At 59.5% G+C, this 16,146-nt stretch overlaps 1 protein-coding gene across 1 annotated transcript in view; it reads left to right on the forward strand.

The window, feature by feature from the left end:
- Positions 1 to 16,146, forward strand: part of LOC132383721 (inositol-trisphosphate 3-kinase A-like) — a 71,664-nt gene that overhangs the window by 46,374 nt on the left and 9,144 nt on the right. Inside the window, exons 2-6 of the mRNA XM_059954909.1 lie at positions 2,336 to 2,420; positions 4,367 to 4,580; positions 8,386 to 8,590; positions 10,559 to 10,660; positions 15,523 to 15,594. Coding sequence (XP_059810892.1) covers positions 2,336 to 2,420; positions 4,367 to 4,580; positions 8,386 to 8,590; positions 10,559 to 10,660; positions 15,523 to 15,594 — 678 coding nt within the window. The remainder of the gene's footprint in view (positions 1 to 2,335; positions 2,421 to 4,366; positions 4,581 to 8,385; positions 8,591 to 10,558; positions 10,661 to 15,522; positions 15,595 to 16,146) is intronic.

The following is a 16,146-nucleotide window of genomic DNA, read 5'->3' on the forward strand; positions in this document are numbered from 1 at the left end:
CCACTTACCACCGATCACCTTAAATGTCCCTAATGTATCTGTCTCCACACCACCCCTGGCAGGACGTTCCACACACCCCCCACTTACCCCCGATCACCTGAAATGTCCCTAATGTATCTGTCTCTACACCACCCCTGGCAGGACGTTCCACACACCCACCACTTACCCCCGATCACCAGAAATGTCCCTAATGTATCTGTCTCTACACCACCCCTGGCAGGACGTTCCACACCCGACCACTTACCCCCGATCACCTTAAATGTCCCTAATGTATCTGTCTCTACACCATCCCGGCAGGACGTTCCACACACCCCCCACATACCCCGATCACCTTAAATGTCCCTAATGTATCTGTCTCTACACCACCCCTGGCAGGACATTCCACACACCCCCCCCCCACTTACCCCCGATCACCAGAAATGTCCCTAATGTATCTGTCTCTACACCACCCCTGGCAGGACGTTCCACACCCGACCACTTACCCCCGATCACCTTAAATGTCCCTAATGTATCTGTCTCTACACCACCCCGGCAGGACGTTCCACACACCCCCCACTTACCCCCGATCAACTTAAATGTCCCTAATGTATCTGTCTCTACACCACCCCTGGGAGGACGTTCCACACACCCCCCACTTACCCCGATCTCCTTAAATGTCCCATCCACGTACCCACCCAAACTCCTCACCCTCCCTTCCACCTACCCACCCAAACTCCACACCCTCCTGTCCACGTACCCACACAAACTCCTCACCCTCCCGTCCACGTACCCACCCAAACTCCTCACCCTCCCGTCCACTTACCCACCCAAACTCCTCACCCTCCCGTCCACCTACCCACCCAAACTCCTCACCCTCCCGTCCACGTACCCACCCAAACTCCTCACCCTCCCGTCCAGGTACCCACACAAACTAATCACCCTCCTGTCCACGTACCCACCCAAACTCCTCACCCTCCCGTCCACCTACCCACCCAAACTCCTCACCCTCCCGTCCACGTACCCACACAAACTCCTCACACTCCCGTCCACGTACCGACACAAACTAATCACCCTCCCGTCCACGTACCCACCCAAACTCCTCACCCTCCCGTCCACGTACCGACCCAAACTCCTCACCCTCCCGTCCACGTACCCACCCAAACTCCTCACCCTCCCGTCCAGGTACCCACACAAACTAATCACCCTCCTGTCCACGTACCCACCCAAACTCCTCACCCTCCCGTCCACCTACCCACCCAAACTCCTCACCCTCCCGTCAACGTACCCACCCAAACTCTTCACCCTCCCGTCCACGTACTCACCCAAACTCCTCACCCTCCCCGTCCACGTACCCACACAAACTCCTCACCCTCCCGTCCACCTACCCACCCAAACTCCTCACCCTCCCGTCCACGTACCCACCCAAACTCCTCACCCTCCCGTCCACGTACCCACACAAACTCCTCACCCTCCCGTCCACCTACCCACCCAAACTCCTCACCCTCCCGTCCACATACCCACCCAAACTCCTCACCCTCCCGTCCACGTACCCACACAAACTCCTCACCCTCCCGTCCACGTACCCACCCAAACTCCTCACCCTCCCGTCCACGTACCCACACAAACTCCTCACCCTCCCGTCCACGTACCCACCCAAACTCCTCACCCTCCCGTCCACGTACCCACACAAACTCCTCACCCTCCCGTCCACGTACCCACCCAAACTCCTCACCCTCCCGTCCACGTACCCACCCAAACTCCTCACCCTCCCGTCCACGTACCCACCCAAACTCCTCACCCTCCCGTCCAGGTACCCACCCAAACTCCTCACCCTCCCGTCCACGTACCCACACAAACTCCTCACCCTCCCGTCCACGTACCCACCCAAACTCCTCACCCTCCCGTCCACGTACCCACCCAAACTCCTCACCCTCCCGTCCACTTACCCACCCAAACTCCTCACCCTCCCGTCCAGGTACCCACACAAACTCCTCACCCTCCCGTCCACGTACCCACACAAACTCAGCTCAGACATTGATCTCCATCGATCACTTCCAGTGCAGCTCGTTCCTCGCTCCCACCACCCTCTGTGTGAAGTCGTTCTGCTGAAATATTTCATCTTGCACCTTTAACCCCTGACCTCAGTGAAGAGGTCCATTTACCCCTCTATAGCCCTGATCACTTGGTTGAGCTGCATCAAATCTCATTGTAGAACATGGGCTGAGGGGAATGGGTACGCGGTGGGGGAGTGTCGATCTTTCCCGTGAAGGAGCCGCTCTCGGTGATTGCCGATTGCCGGGAGCTGTGTTCATGACGTTGAATGTGACCCTGGTTCTCCCCCTCCTGCCTCTTCCAGACCAAATCATGGAAGACCTTTTTCACGGCCATGCACTGGACTTTCCGCAGATCAAACTCCTGGGTGCAGCTGGCAGGACACGAGGGTGAGAACACAGAGTGAATGCACTCAGGGTAGGGCGTATGTGTCCCTTGAGAGTTTGTTCTCTACAGTGGGGGAGTCTAGGACCAGAGGACACAGATAGAGTGGATGTGGAGAGGATGTTTCCTATAGTGGGGGAGTCTAGGACCAGAGGACACAGATAGAGTGGATGTGGAGAGGATGTTTCCTGTAGTGGGGGAGTCTAGGACCAGAGGACACAGATAGAGTGGATGTGGAGAGGATGTTTCCTGTAGTGGGGGAGTCTAGGACCAGAGGACACAGATAGAGTGGATGTGGAGAGGATGTTTCCTATAGTGGGGGAGTCTAGGACCAGAGGACACAGATAGAGTGGATGTGGAGAGGATGTTTCCTATAGTGTGGGAGTCTAGGACTAGAGGACACAGACAGAGTGGATGTGGAGAGGATGTTTCCTGTAGTGGGGGAGTCTAGGACCAGAGGACACAGATAGAGTGGATGTGGAGAGGATGTTTCCTATGGTGGGGGAGTCTAGGACCAGAGGACACAGAGAGAGTGGATGTGGAGAGGATGTTTCCTATAGTGGGGGAGTCTAGGACCAGAGGACACAGATAGAGTGGATGTGGAGAGGATGTTTCCTATAGTGGGAGAGTCTAGGACCAGAGTGGATGTGGAGAGGATGTTTCCGATAGTGGGGGAGTCTAGGACCAGAGGACACAGATAGAGTGGATGTGGAGAGGATGTTTCCTATAGTGGGGGCGTCTCGGAGAAAAGGCTATATCCTCGGAATACAAGGATGTCTATCTAAAACAGAGATGAAGGGAATGAATCTGTGGAATTCTCTCCCATGAACCACTAAGGAGTGGGGTGCGGTCCATGCCGTGTCTTTGTTCCTGTGTGTGTCCCCCCTTCCTGGCTTGCTTCCCTCCCCTCTCCTTCCTTTTTACCTCTTTCCCCCTCCCCATCTTCCCCTGACCCCCCCCCCCGGGTTGTCGAGGATCCGGTCATTGCTCAGGGATCGTCCTGTGCATTTCTACCATGTGCCGGGCACTCAGGCAGGCCGAGGCAGCTGAGGGGAGCTTCACTGATCGCGGATGGAGGGCGGGCGTCGTCCCCGAGGGCGTGCCTCGTCCCGGAGGGCGGAGGGAGGGCGGGCGTCGTCCCGGAGGGCGGAGGGAGGGTGGGCGTCGTCCCCGAGGGCGTGCCTCGTCCCGGAGGGCGGAGGGAGGGCGGGCGTCGTCCCCGAGGGCAGAGGGAGGGCGTGCCTCGTCCCGGAGGGCGGAGGGAGGGCGGGCGTCGTCCCCGAGGGCGGAGGGAGGGCGTGCCTCGTCCCGGAGGGCGGAGGGAGGGCGTGCCTCGTCCCGGAGGGCGGAGGGAGGGCGGGCGTCGTCCCCGAGGGCGGAGGGAGGGCGGGCATCGTCCCCAAGGGCGGAGGGAGGGCGGGCGTCGTCCCCGAGGGCGTGCCTCGTCCCGGAGGGCGGAGGGAGGGCGGGCGTCGTCCCCGAGGGCGGAGGGAGGGCGTGCCTCGTCCCGGAGGGCGGAGGGAGGGCGGGCGTCGTCCCCGAGGGCGGAGGGAGGGCGGGCGTCGTCCCCGAGGGCGTGCCTCGTCGCGGAGGGAGGGCGGGCATCGTCCCCAAGGGCGGAGGGAGGGCGTGCCTCGTTCCGGAGGGCGGAGGGAGGGCGTGCCTCGTCCCGGAGGGCGGAGGGAGGGCGGGCGTCGTCCCCGAGGGCGGAGGGAGGGCGTGCCTCGTCCCGGAGGGCGGAGGGAGGGCGGGCGTCATCCCGGAGGGCGGAGGGAGGGCGGGCGTCGTCCCGGAGGGCGGAGGGAGGGCGGGCGTCGTCCCCGAGGGCGGAGGGAGGGCGGGCGTCGTCCCCGAGGGCGGAGGGAGGGCGTGCCCCGTCCCGGAGGGCGGAGGGAGGGCCGACGTTGTTTCAGCCTCTGATGTTTTGCTCTCCACCCCCGCCCCTCTCCAGGGCACTTCCGGCCGAGCGAGGGAGGTCTGATCCTGAAGAAGTTCAGCGGGACGGAGAGCGGTTGCCTGGGGACGCTGATGGGTGACGTGCTGAAGCCCTTCGTTCCCACCTACCACGGCGTGGTGGAGAAGGAGGGGGAGCTTTTTATACAGATGGAAGATCTCCTGGCTGGTCTCAGTGCTCCCTGCATCATGGACTGCAAGATGGGTGTGCGGTGAGCTGAGCGAGTGGGAGGGGCTTCCGTGGACCCCCTGGTCAGGTTTGACCGAGGCCTGGCTCAGTCAGGTCCAATGAACACCAGGTTTGATTGAGGCTGTCAGCCCTTGCCTGCTCCTGTTCTACCTTATTCAGTCCTTGACCAGCTCTGGGACTCATAGAAACATAGAAACCCTCAGCACAATACAGGCCCTTCACCCACAATCCTGTGCCGAACATGTACTCACTTTAGAAATTACTAGGCTTACCCATAGCCCTCTATTCTTCAAAGCTCCATGTACCCATCCAAAAGTCTCTTAAATGACCCTAGCGTATCCACCTCCACCAGCGTTGCCGGCAGCCCATTCCACGCTCACCACTCTCTGAGTAAAAAACCTACCCCTGACATCTCCTCTGTACCTACTCCCCAGCACCTTAAACCTGTGTCCTCTTGTGGCAACCATTTCAGCCCTGGGAAAAAGCCTCTAACTATCCACACAATCACTGCCTCTCATCATCCTGTACACCTCTATCAGGTCACCTCTCATCCTCCGTCACTCCGAGGAGAAAAGGCCGAGTTCACTCAACCTATTTTCATAAGTCACGCTCCCCAATCCAGGCAACATCCTTGTAAATCTCCTCTGCACCCTTTCTATGGCTTCCACATCCTTCCTGTGGTGAGGCGACCGGAACTGAGCATCCCCAGCCAGGCCAAACTGAGGTTTCTTTATTGATTCGATCCAAAGCCGTCGGGTTACAAGATCAATTCAGGACTTGGAGGAAAGTCGCGGGGTGACACGGAGATGGTCCCGGCAACCCTGTCCTGGGAACCGCTGTGCGACCAAGCTACACCTGTACCTCTCTCAGCCTGTCCTGTCCATGAAGCTGCTGAAGTGTCTTGTAATTGTTCCTCTTTCCCCACCTCTGTGTGGATGGAGTTGCCTGTAAATGGTTCCCCCCGTTCTGGGACATCTGCCCTCTAGTTTTAGACTCCTCTACCTTGGGGAAAAGGGTGACAACCTCCCCACCGGCCTCTCAAAGGTCACCCCTTGGCCTCCTCCACCCCCAGGGAGAACAGGCCCAGCCTGCCCTCGTCTCTCTTGACAACTCAAACCCCCCCCCCCCCCACCCCGCGCGATTTAATGATGTCCCTCTGACAGCCTGGCGCCCAGGATAGCACACAGTCCTCCGTGTGCAGTAGACCGCCGTCAGCTTCGTAATGTCCGCTCTGCTGCTGCCTCCAGGGCCCGGACTTTCCACTCTCCATTCCTGCCCTGAGTTAATAATTTGGCACTTATCTGAGTTGAAGTCCCGCTGACATCCGCGGTCGTCCTCAGTCTGAAACCTCTGCCGGCAGATGGAGGGGAGTGGGGATTCGAACACCTCCTCACTCTGGCGTGGCAGGGGCAGCCCTGGAAATGCTTCTAATCCCTGATTCCCCACGTTATGTCCACTTCCAGAAGTCACAGAAATGAAGGGCTCCCATTGGCCACAGCCCACTAGCCAATCATGTTGCTGTTGTGGAAGTTCTGAACTGTTATTGGCTCCCAAGTCAGAAAACAGAACAGGAGAACAGTCCCTTTGCCCCGTTAACTAAACTAGTAAGTTAGCTAGTAACCTAACTAAAGTAATCTCTTGTGCCTACACAACATCCATATCCGCCCCAGTGCCTAACCAAGGGCTGTTTGGTATCTACCCCCTCTGTCACCCCGGCAATGCCCACACACTGAACAACACTTTACTCACACATCTCTTTTCAACTTTCCCCTTCTCACCTTCAGTCCCTGCCCTTTGGTACTGGAAATTTCAACCCTGGAGAAAAATTGTTGCCTCTCGTAAGCTTATGACACGCACGGACGCCGTCGGACACGCTGCTTATCCCATCCCATCACCGAGCCCCGGCCTTGAACAGCGAGGGCCCCCTCCCCGCTCACCAGCTCTGCCCCGTTGCTGACGCACGACGGCACTGACTGCGGCACAGCGAGGGCCCCTCCCCGCTCACCCCTCCCCGCTCTGCCCCGTTGCTGACGCACGACGGCACTGACTGCGGCACAGCGAGGGCCCCCTCCCCGCTCACCAGCTCTGCCCCGTTGCTGACGCACGACGATACTGACTGCGGCACAGCGAGGGCCCCCTCCCCGCTCACCCCTCCCCGCTCACCCCTCCCCGCTCTGCCCCGTTGCTGATGCATGACAGCACTGACTGCGGCACAGCGAGGGCCCCCTCCCCGCTCACCGGCTCTGCCCCGTTGCTGACGCACGACAGCACTGACTGCGGCACAGCGAGGGCCCCTCCCCGCTCACCAGCTCTGCCCCGTTGCTGACGCACGACGGCACTGACTGTGGCACAGCGAGGGCCCCCTCCCCGCTCACCCCTCCCCGCTCTGCCCCTTTGCTGACGCACGACAGCACTGACTGCGGCACAGCGAGGGCCCCCTCCCCGCTCACCCCTCCCCGCTCTGCCCCGTTGCTGACGCACGACGGCACTGACTGCGGCACAGCGAGGGCCCCTCCCCGCTCACCAGCTCTGCCCCGTTGCTGACGCACGACGGCACTGACTGTGGCACAGCGAGGGCCCCTCCCCGCTCACACCGCTCTGCCCCGTTGCTGACGCACGACGGCACTGACTGTGGCACAGCGAGGGCCCCTCCCCGCTCACCCGCTCTGCCCCGTTGCTGACGCACGACAGCACTGACTGCGGCACAGCGAGGGCCCCCTCCCCGCTCACCGGCTCTGCCCCGTTGCTGACGCACGACAGCACTGACTGCGGCACAGCGAGGGCCCCTCCCCGCTCACCCGTTCTGCCCCGTTGCTGACGCACGACAGCACTGACTGCGGCACAGCGAGGGCCCCTCCCCGCTCACCCGCTCTGCCCCGTTGCTGACGCACGACGGCACTGACTGCGGCACAGCGAGGGCCCCTCCCCGCTCACCCCTCCCCCCTCCCCGCTCACCCCTCCCCGCTCACCCCTCCCCGCTCACCCCTCCCCGCTCACCCCTCCCCGCTCACCAGCTCTGCCCCGTTGCTGACGCACGACGGCACTGACTGCGGCACAGCGAGGGCCCCTCCCCGCTCACCCCTCCCCGCTCACCAGCTCTGCCCCGTTGCTGACGCACGACGGCACTGACTGCGGCACAGCGAGGGCCCCCTCCCCGCTCACCCCTCCCCGCTCACCCCTCCCCGCTCACCCCTCCCCGCTCACCAGCTCTGCCCCGTTGCTGACGCACGACAGCACTGACTGCGGCACAGCGAGGGCCCCCTCCCCGCTCACCAGCTCTGCCCCGTTGCTGACGCACGACGGCACTGACTGCGGCACAGCGAGGGCCCCTCCCCGCTCACCAGCTCTGCCCCGTTGCTGACGCACGACAGCACTGACTGCGGCACAGCGAGGGCCCCTCCCCGCTCTGCCCCGTTGCTGACGCACGACAGCACTGACTGCGGCACAGCGAGGGCCCCTCCCCGCTCACCCCTCCCCGCTCACCAGCTCTGCCCCGTTGCTGACGCACGACAGCACTGACTGCGGCACAGCGAGGGCCCCTCCCCGCTCACCAGCTCTGCCCCGTTGCTGACGCACGACAGCACTGACTGCGGCACAGCGAGGGCCCCTCCCCGCTCTGCCCCGTTGCTGACGCACGACAGCACTGACTGCGGCACAGCGAGGGCCCCTCCCCGCTCACCCCTCCCCGCTCACCAGCTCTGCCCCGTTGCTGACGCACGACGGCACTGACTGCGGCACAGCGAGCTCCAATGGACACTCGTCCAAGTCCGGCGGGCCCCTGATCTTCCTCGCCCCTCACTCACAGGAGCCTCTTCCCCTCCCCTCAGGACCTACCTGGAGGAGGAGCTGACGAAAGCTCGGCTACAGCTGACCCTCCGCAAGGACATGTACCAGAAGATGACCAAGGTGGACCCGTCAGCCCCCACACCAGAGGAGCACCAGCAGGGAGCCATCACCAAGCCTCGCTACATGCAGTGGAGAGAGACCCTCAGCTCCACCGCCACCCTCGGCTTCCGCATCGAGGGCATCACGGTACGGGCCCCGCGGGCTGAACGCACTGGTGGCACCGGCATCTCCCTCCTGTCTGATGGGATCTGCCGGGACTGGCACGAGTTATTGGCATGCAGGCTCTTTGGCCCATTCTTCCATGCTGACCCAGAGGTCCTGTTCACCTGTATCCCTCTAAACCTTTCTCTTCCATATACCCCTCAGGTACCCCCTTACCCTAAACCTGTGCCCCTACTCTGGGGGAGAAAGATTCAGACCATCTCTGTCTGCACAGTACAGGCCTCTCGACCCACGATGTTGTGCCGGACTTCTAACCTACTCGAAAATTAATCCAACCCTTTCCTCCTCCCCGGCCTCTGTCATCCATGTGCCCCTTTAGGGGTTTCTTAAATATCCCTAAAGGACTTGCCTCATACTCCACCCCCGGCAGGGTGTTCCATACACTTACAACTTAACTCTGACCTGTACTTCCCTCCATTCACCTTAAAACTCTGCACCCTCACGCCTGCCCTGGGGAGAAGACTCTGCTGCCCACCCTGACCAAGCCTGTTATTACGGACGCCTCAATCAGATCATCTCTCATCCTCCTAAGAGGAACGAGCTCTGAAGAGAAGAAGGCCTGGCAGCTCAGCCTGTCTCCATAGGACGTGCTCTGTAGTCCAGGCAGCTCCTCTGCACCCTCTCCAAAGCTTCCGCATCCTTCCTGTCGGGAACGTTGTATTATATAATAGAGCAGCAACGTTCCTCAATCCCATGAATAATAAAGGCCAACACACCACCCTGTCAGCTTCTGCGGCAGATTTGAGGGGTCTGTGGATGTGAAGCCTCGTATTAAAAATCCTGTCATTAACTCAGTATTCTGTCTTCAAATTTGTATAATGTTTTTCGTAGTTTTACAACTTCTAGAACAACGCCCTTGTAATTTTGTAACTTCCAGAACTATGTCCTCCATAATTTTTTAATAAGTTCCAGAACTCCGTCCTTGCAATTTTCTAAATTCTGGAACCATGTCCCCGTGCTGTTATAAATTCTAGAACCATGCCCGTCGTGATTTTACAGATTCTAGAACCATGCCCGTCGCGATTTTACAGATTCTAGAACCATGCCCGTCATGATATTACAGATTCTAGAACCATGCCCGTCGTGATTTTGCAGATTCTAGAACCATGCCCGTCGTGATATTACAGATTCTAGAACCATGCCCGTCGTGATATTACAGATTCTAGAACCATGCCCGTCGTGATATTACAGATTCTAGAACCATGCCCGTCGTGATATTACAGATTCTAGAACCATGCCCGTCGTGATATTACAGATTCTAGAACCATGCCCGTTGTGATTTTACAGATTCTAGAACTCCGACCTTCATAATCATATAGATTCCAGGGGTGTTCCCGGCAGCTTCTCGGTGAATCTCTTCTACACTCTCTCGATTGCTGAAGCGCCCTCCCTGTGGCAAGTCGATTGTACAATTCGCCTGCAAACTTTGCAGCAAAACCACTGATTCCATCATCAGAATCACTGACATATGATGGGAAGAGAGGGGGTCAATCCATTGCTAATCACGTCGACAGACGAGCAGACGTTAATGTCTCTATCAGGTGAAAGCAGGGGGTAAGGGTCGTGGCATTAGCATGGCCGTGAGGCTCTTTGGCCCATTTAGCCTGGCCTGTCTCCTCACCCCCAGCCCCAGTGACGGTGCACAGCCTGGTGCTCTGCCTCTGTTTTCACCCACCTTCCTGCCCTGGGACAGTGAGCATGGAAGGGCCAGTAGGGAGGGGGGAGTGGACCAGAAGGAGACACGTCCCCAAGGGTGTGCGGAGGATCAATGGAACGTACAGCACCTAAACCACCTCCCCTCCCCGTGCCTATGCCAGGTGGATGGTGGGGCAGTCCCAGGTGGAAATGATCTGCCCCCAATCCGCGGGGGGGGGGGGGCACGCTGGCAGTGGGCTGAATGGTGTTGACGGGACTGTCACAATCCCCTTGCAGATGGAGAGCGGGTCGATTCTGAAAGACTTCAAGAAGACGAAGACAAGGGAGCAGATCATCGCCACCTTGACTCGTTTCACTGAGGGACACCTGGGCGTGCTGGTGGGTCTTCCCATTCCTGCGCCTCCGGTGGGCAGTGGGAGTTGCACAGCGGGGAGACACGTCATGGTGGGGCTGCCCGTGGGCATCAATCACATTTACCCACACTAACTGACCCGGGAGCTTGTGCCGATCTCTCCGCTGTAACGAGAGTGTGTGCCAAACCCCTCCCCACCATCTTTATCATCTGCCCCTGAAACACACTGATACATAAACGATCAGGAGTTCGCCGATAGATCCCATTCACCATTTTGTAGATCTGCACGGCTTCTCTGACATGTCTGTCCCAGCTCTGCGAGTGTGTGATGGGACGGTGTGGGGGGAGGATCACTCTGTGTCTGACCCCGGGAGTGTGTGATGGGACGGTGTGGAGCGAGAGTCACTCTGTGTCTGACCCCGGGAGTGTGTGATGGGACGGTGTGGAGGGAGAGTCACTCTGTGTCTGACCCCGGGAGTGTGTGATGGGACGGTGTGGAGAGAGATTCACTCTGGGTCTGACCCCGGGAGTGTGTGATGGGACGGTGTGGAGGGAGATTCACTCTGGTCTGACCCCGGGAGTGTGTGATGGGACGGTGTGGAGGGAGGGTCATTCTGTGTCTGACCCCGGGAGTGTGTGATGGGATGGTGTGGAGGGAGGGTCACTCTGTGTCTGACCCCGGGAGTGTGTGATGGGACCGTGTGGAGGGAGCTTCACTCTGTGTCTGACCCCGGGAGTGTGTAATGGGATGGTGTGGAGGGAGGGTCACTCTGTGTCTGACCCCGGGAGCGTGTGATGGGACGGTGTGGAGGGAGGGTCACTCTGTGTCTGACCCCGGGAGTGTGTGATGGGACGGTGTGGAGGGAGATTCACTCTGTGTTTGACCCCGGGAGTGTGTGATGGGACGGTGTGGAGGGAGCTTCACTCTGTGTCTGACCCCGGGAGCGTGTGATGGGACGGTGTGGAGGGAGATTCACTCTGTGTCTGACCCCGGGAGCGTGTGATGGGATGGTGTGGAGGGAGATTCACTCTGTGTCTGACCCCGGGAGTGTGTGATGGGACGGTGTGGAGGGAGATTCACTCTGTGTCTGACCCCGGGAGTGTGTGATGGGACGGTGTGTAAGGAGATTCACTCTGTGTCTGACCCCGGGAGTTTGTGATGGGACGGTGTGGAGGGGGATTCACTCTGTGTCTGACCCCGGGAGTTTGTGATGGGACGGTGTGGAGGGAGCTTCACTCTGTGTCTGACCCCGGGAGCATGTGATGGGATGGTGTGGAGGGAGATTCACTCTGTGTCTGACCCCGGGAGCGTGTGATGGGATGGTGTGGAGGGAGATTCACTCTGTGTCTGACCCCGGGAGTGTGTGATGGGACGGTGTGGAGGGAGATTCTCTCTGTGTCTGACCCCGGGAGTGTGTGATGGGACGATGTGGAGGGAGATTCACTCAGTGTCTGACCCCGGGAGTGTGTAATGGGACGATGTGGAGGGAGATTCACTCTGTGTCTGACCCAGGGAGTGTGTGATGGGACGGTGTGGAGGGAGATTCACTCTGTGTCTAACCCCGGGAGCGTGTGATGGGACAGTGTGGAGGGAGGGTCACTCTGTGTCTGACCCCGGGAGTGTGTGATGGGACGGTGTGGAGGGAGGGTCACGCTGTGTCTGACCCCAGGAGTGTGTGTTGGGACGGTGTGGAGGGAGCTTCACTCTGTGTCTGACCCCGGGAGTGTGTGATGGGACGGTGTGGAGGGAGCTTCACTCTGTGTCTGACCCCGGGAGTGTGTGATGGGACGGTGTGGAGGGAGGGTCACTCTGTGTCTGACCCCGGGAGTGTGTGATGGGACGGTGTGGAGGGAGGGTCACTCTGTATCTGACCCCGGGAGTGTGTGTTGGGACGGTGTGGAGGGAGCTTCACTCTGTGTCTGACCCCGGGAGTGTGTGATGGGACGGTGTGGAGGGAGCTTCACTCTGTGTCTGACCCCGGGAGTGTGTGATGGGACGGTGTGGAGGGAGGGTCACTCTGTGTCTGACCCCGGGAGTGTGTAATGGGACGGTGTGGAGGGTGGGTCACTCTGTGTCTGACCCCGGGAGTGTGTGATGGGACGGTGTGGAGGGAGATTCACTCTGTGTCTGACCCCGGGAGTGTGTGATGGGACGGTGTGGAGGGAGATTCACTGTGTGTCTGACCCCGGGAGTGTGTGATGGGACGGTGTGGAGGGAGATTCACTGTGTGTCTGACCCCGGGAGTGTGTGATGGGACGGTGTGGAGGGAGGGTCACTCTGTGTCTGACCCCGGGAGTGTGTGATGGGACGGTGTGGAGGGAGATTCACTCTGTGTCTGACCCCGGGAGTGTGTGATGGGACGGTGTGGAGGGAGGGTCACTCTGTATCTGACCCCGGGAGTGTGTGTTGGGACGGTGTGGAGGGAGCTTCACTCTGTGTCTGACCCCGGGAGTGTGTGATGGGACGGTGTGGAGGGAGCTTCACTCTGTGTCTGACCCCGGGAGTGTGTGATGGGACGGTGTGGAGGGAGGGTCACTCTGTGTCTGACCCCGGGAGTGTGTAATGGGACGGTGTGGAGGGTGGGTCACTCTGTGTCTGACCCCGGGAGTGTGTGATGGGACGGTGTGGAGGGAGATTCACTCTGTGTCTGACCCCGGGAGTGTGTGATGGGACGGTGTGGAGGGAGATTCACTGTGTGTCTGACCCCGGGAGTGTGTGATGGGACGGTGTGGAGGGAGATTCACTGTGTGTCTGACCCCGGGAGTGTGTGATGGGACGGTGTGGAGGGAGGGTCACTCTGTGTCTGACCCCGGGAGTGTGTGATGGGACGGTGTGGAGGGAGATTCACTCTGTGTCTGACCCCGGGAGTGTGTGATGGGACGGTGTGGAGGGAGGGTCACTCTGTGTCTGACCCCGGGAGTGTGTGATGGGACGGTGTGGAGGGTGTTACAGTTTGTCCAGTTCGGTTTCGTACTGTTCCCATGTTGAGACGGCGGAGGACACACCCTGGTAATGAGTTGCTGGAGGAGATTCCATGCTCTGCTCTGGGGATATACCTGTAAATACCTGTCGAGTGCTTTATCAGCACAGCGAGCCCGTGCAGTCCAGGCTTCCCAGCCTGCGTCAGTAATGCCAGTTCTGACAGCTTTCCCAGTCTCGCTTGGCTCCCATCCCAGCATTTGACAAATTCATTTTGGCCCAGGGGTTACTTTCATCTCGCAAGGCCGACATGAATGGACTTGCAGTTTGGATCCAATCCCCCTGTTATGAATCTGCCCACCACAGCCGTGTCCCGACACAAGTCCGGATGCCCGGGGCAGGGCGTGGAGTGTTATTGTCGTTGTGGAGTTTTGTAACGATGAGTCTCTGTGCTGAGCGAGCCACTCCCCCTCTTTCCTGCCCCGTTGTAATTGCCCCCTCCCCGGCCATTTCACCTGGGATCGTAGAGCTCTGAAACAGGCCCTTCAGCCCCTCTTATCCGTGTTCAGGTGTTCGTCTGCCTCGTCCCATTGACCTCCGCCCTCTGAGCCCCTCCCGTCCATGTAGCGATCGAAATCACGGACTCTGCAACACGGACTCTACACGGTGCAGACTCGTCGTTCGGGCCCCACCCCCACTGTTCCCCTCTCGGTGTAACCCTGCGCCCTCCGAGCCCCTCCCATCCATGTAGCGATCGAAATCACGGACTCTACACTGTGCAGACTCGTCGTTCGGGCCCCACCCCCACTGTTCCCCTCTCGGTGTAACCCTGCGCCCTCCGAGCCCCTCCCATCCATGTAGCGATCGAAATCACGGACTCTACACTGTGCAGACTCGTCGTTCGGGCCCCACCCCCACTGTTCCCCTCTCGGTGTAACCCTGCGCCCTCCGAGCCCCTCCCATCCATGTAGCGATCGAAATCACGGACTCTACACTGTGCAGACTCGTCGTTCGGGCCCCACCCCCACTGTTCCCCTCTCGGTGTAACCCTGCGCCCTCCGAGCCTCTCCCATCCGTGTAGCGATCGAAATCACGGACTCTACATTGTGCAGACTCGTCGTTCGGGTCCCACCCCCACTGTTCCCCTCTCGGTGTAACCCTGCGCCCTCCGAGCCCCTCCCATCCATGTAGCGATTGAAATCACGGACTCTGCAACATGGACTGTACACGGTGTAGACTCGTCGTTCGGGTCCCACCCCCACTGTTCCCCTCTCGGTGTAACCCTGCGCCCTCCGAGCCCCTCCCATCCATGTAGCGATTGAAATCACGGACTCTGCAACATGGACTGTACACGGTGTAGACTCGTCGTTCGGGTCCCACCCCCACTGTTCCCCTCTCGGTGTAACCCTGCGCCCTCCGAGCCCCTCCCATCCATGTAGCGATTGAAATCACGGACTCTGCAACATGGACTGTACACGGTGTAGACTCGTCGTTCGGGTCCCACCCCCACTGTTCCCCTCTCGGTGTAACCCTGCGCCCTCCGAGCCCCTCCCATCCATGTAGCGATTGAAATCACGGACTCTGCAACATGGACTGTACACGGTGTAGACTCGTCGTTCGGGTCCCACCCCCACTGTTCCCCTCTCGGTGTAACCCTGCGCCCTCCGAGCCCCTCCCATCCATGTAGCGATCGAAATCACGGACTCTGCAACATGGACTGTACACGGTGCAGACTCATCGTTCGGGCCCCACCCACACTGTTCCCCTCCAGCCTGAGACCCACGCGCTCGTGCAAACTCCTAACGGACAGCAGTGGGAATTGATCCCGGGCCGCTGCATTGCCAGGGGGCAAGAGTACCCCCTGAGCTGCCCTCCCACGTCCTTGGGATTAAGGTGAATGCGGCACAGCTTGACCCAGACTGTGAAGCAGGAGTTTCTGACGGGCTGTCTCGTGTCTTTTCTCCCCAGACTGGATACCTGGAGCGGCTGCAAGCCATAAAGGAGGCACTACTGCAGTCCCAGTTCTTCAGATCCCACGAGGTACGTTAGCACAAGGCAGCTTCGAACTGACGTGGTTCATTCTGCCGAAAGCTCAGACAACGAGCGTTCAAATTCCCGGCTGGCTAACGCCACTCCCTCTGGGAGACGTCCCCAGGCCTCGGCCCGTTCCTGGACACCTCTGCCTGCCCCGTTGCCGTGTGGTAACGCCATGAGGTATAGGAGCAGAGGGGTCATTCGGCCCATCGAGTTTGCTGCTCCATTTATCATCCCCCTCAACCCCATTCTCCTGCCATCACCTTTTAACCTGTGACACCCTGTCTGATTGAGAACCTACCAAGCTGTGATTTAGATATGTCTCGGCTTCCCCAGCCATCTGTAGCAACGAATTCCACAGATTCACCAACCTCTGCCTAAAGAAATTCCTCATCACTCTATTCCAAAGCGACATTCTTCTATTCTGAGGCTGTGTCCTCTAGTCCGAGACTCCCCCACTATAGGAAACATCCTCTCCACATCCACTCTATCTGTGTCCTCTGGTCCCAGACTCCCCCACTATAGGAAACATCCTCTCCACATCCACTCTGTCTGTGT

The sequence above is a fragment of the Hypanus sabinus genome, chromosome 31 (genome assembly GCF_030144855.1).
Source record: "Hypanus sabinus isolate sHypSab1 chromosome 31, sHypSab1.hap1, whole genome shotgun sequence".
NCBI classification, from domain to species: domain Eukaryota; kingdom Metazoa; phylum Chordata; class Chondrichthyes; order Myliobatiformes; family Dasyatidae; genus Hypanus; species Hypanus sabinus.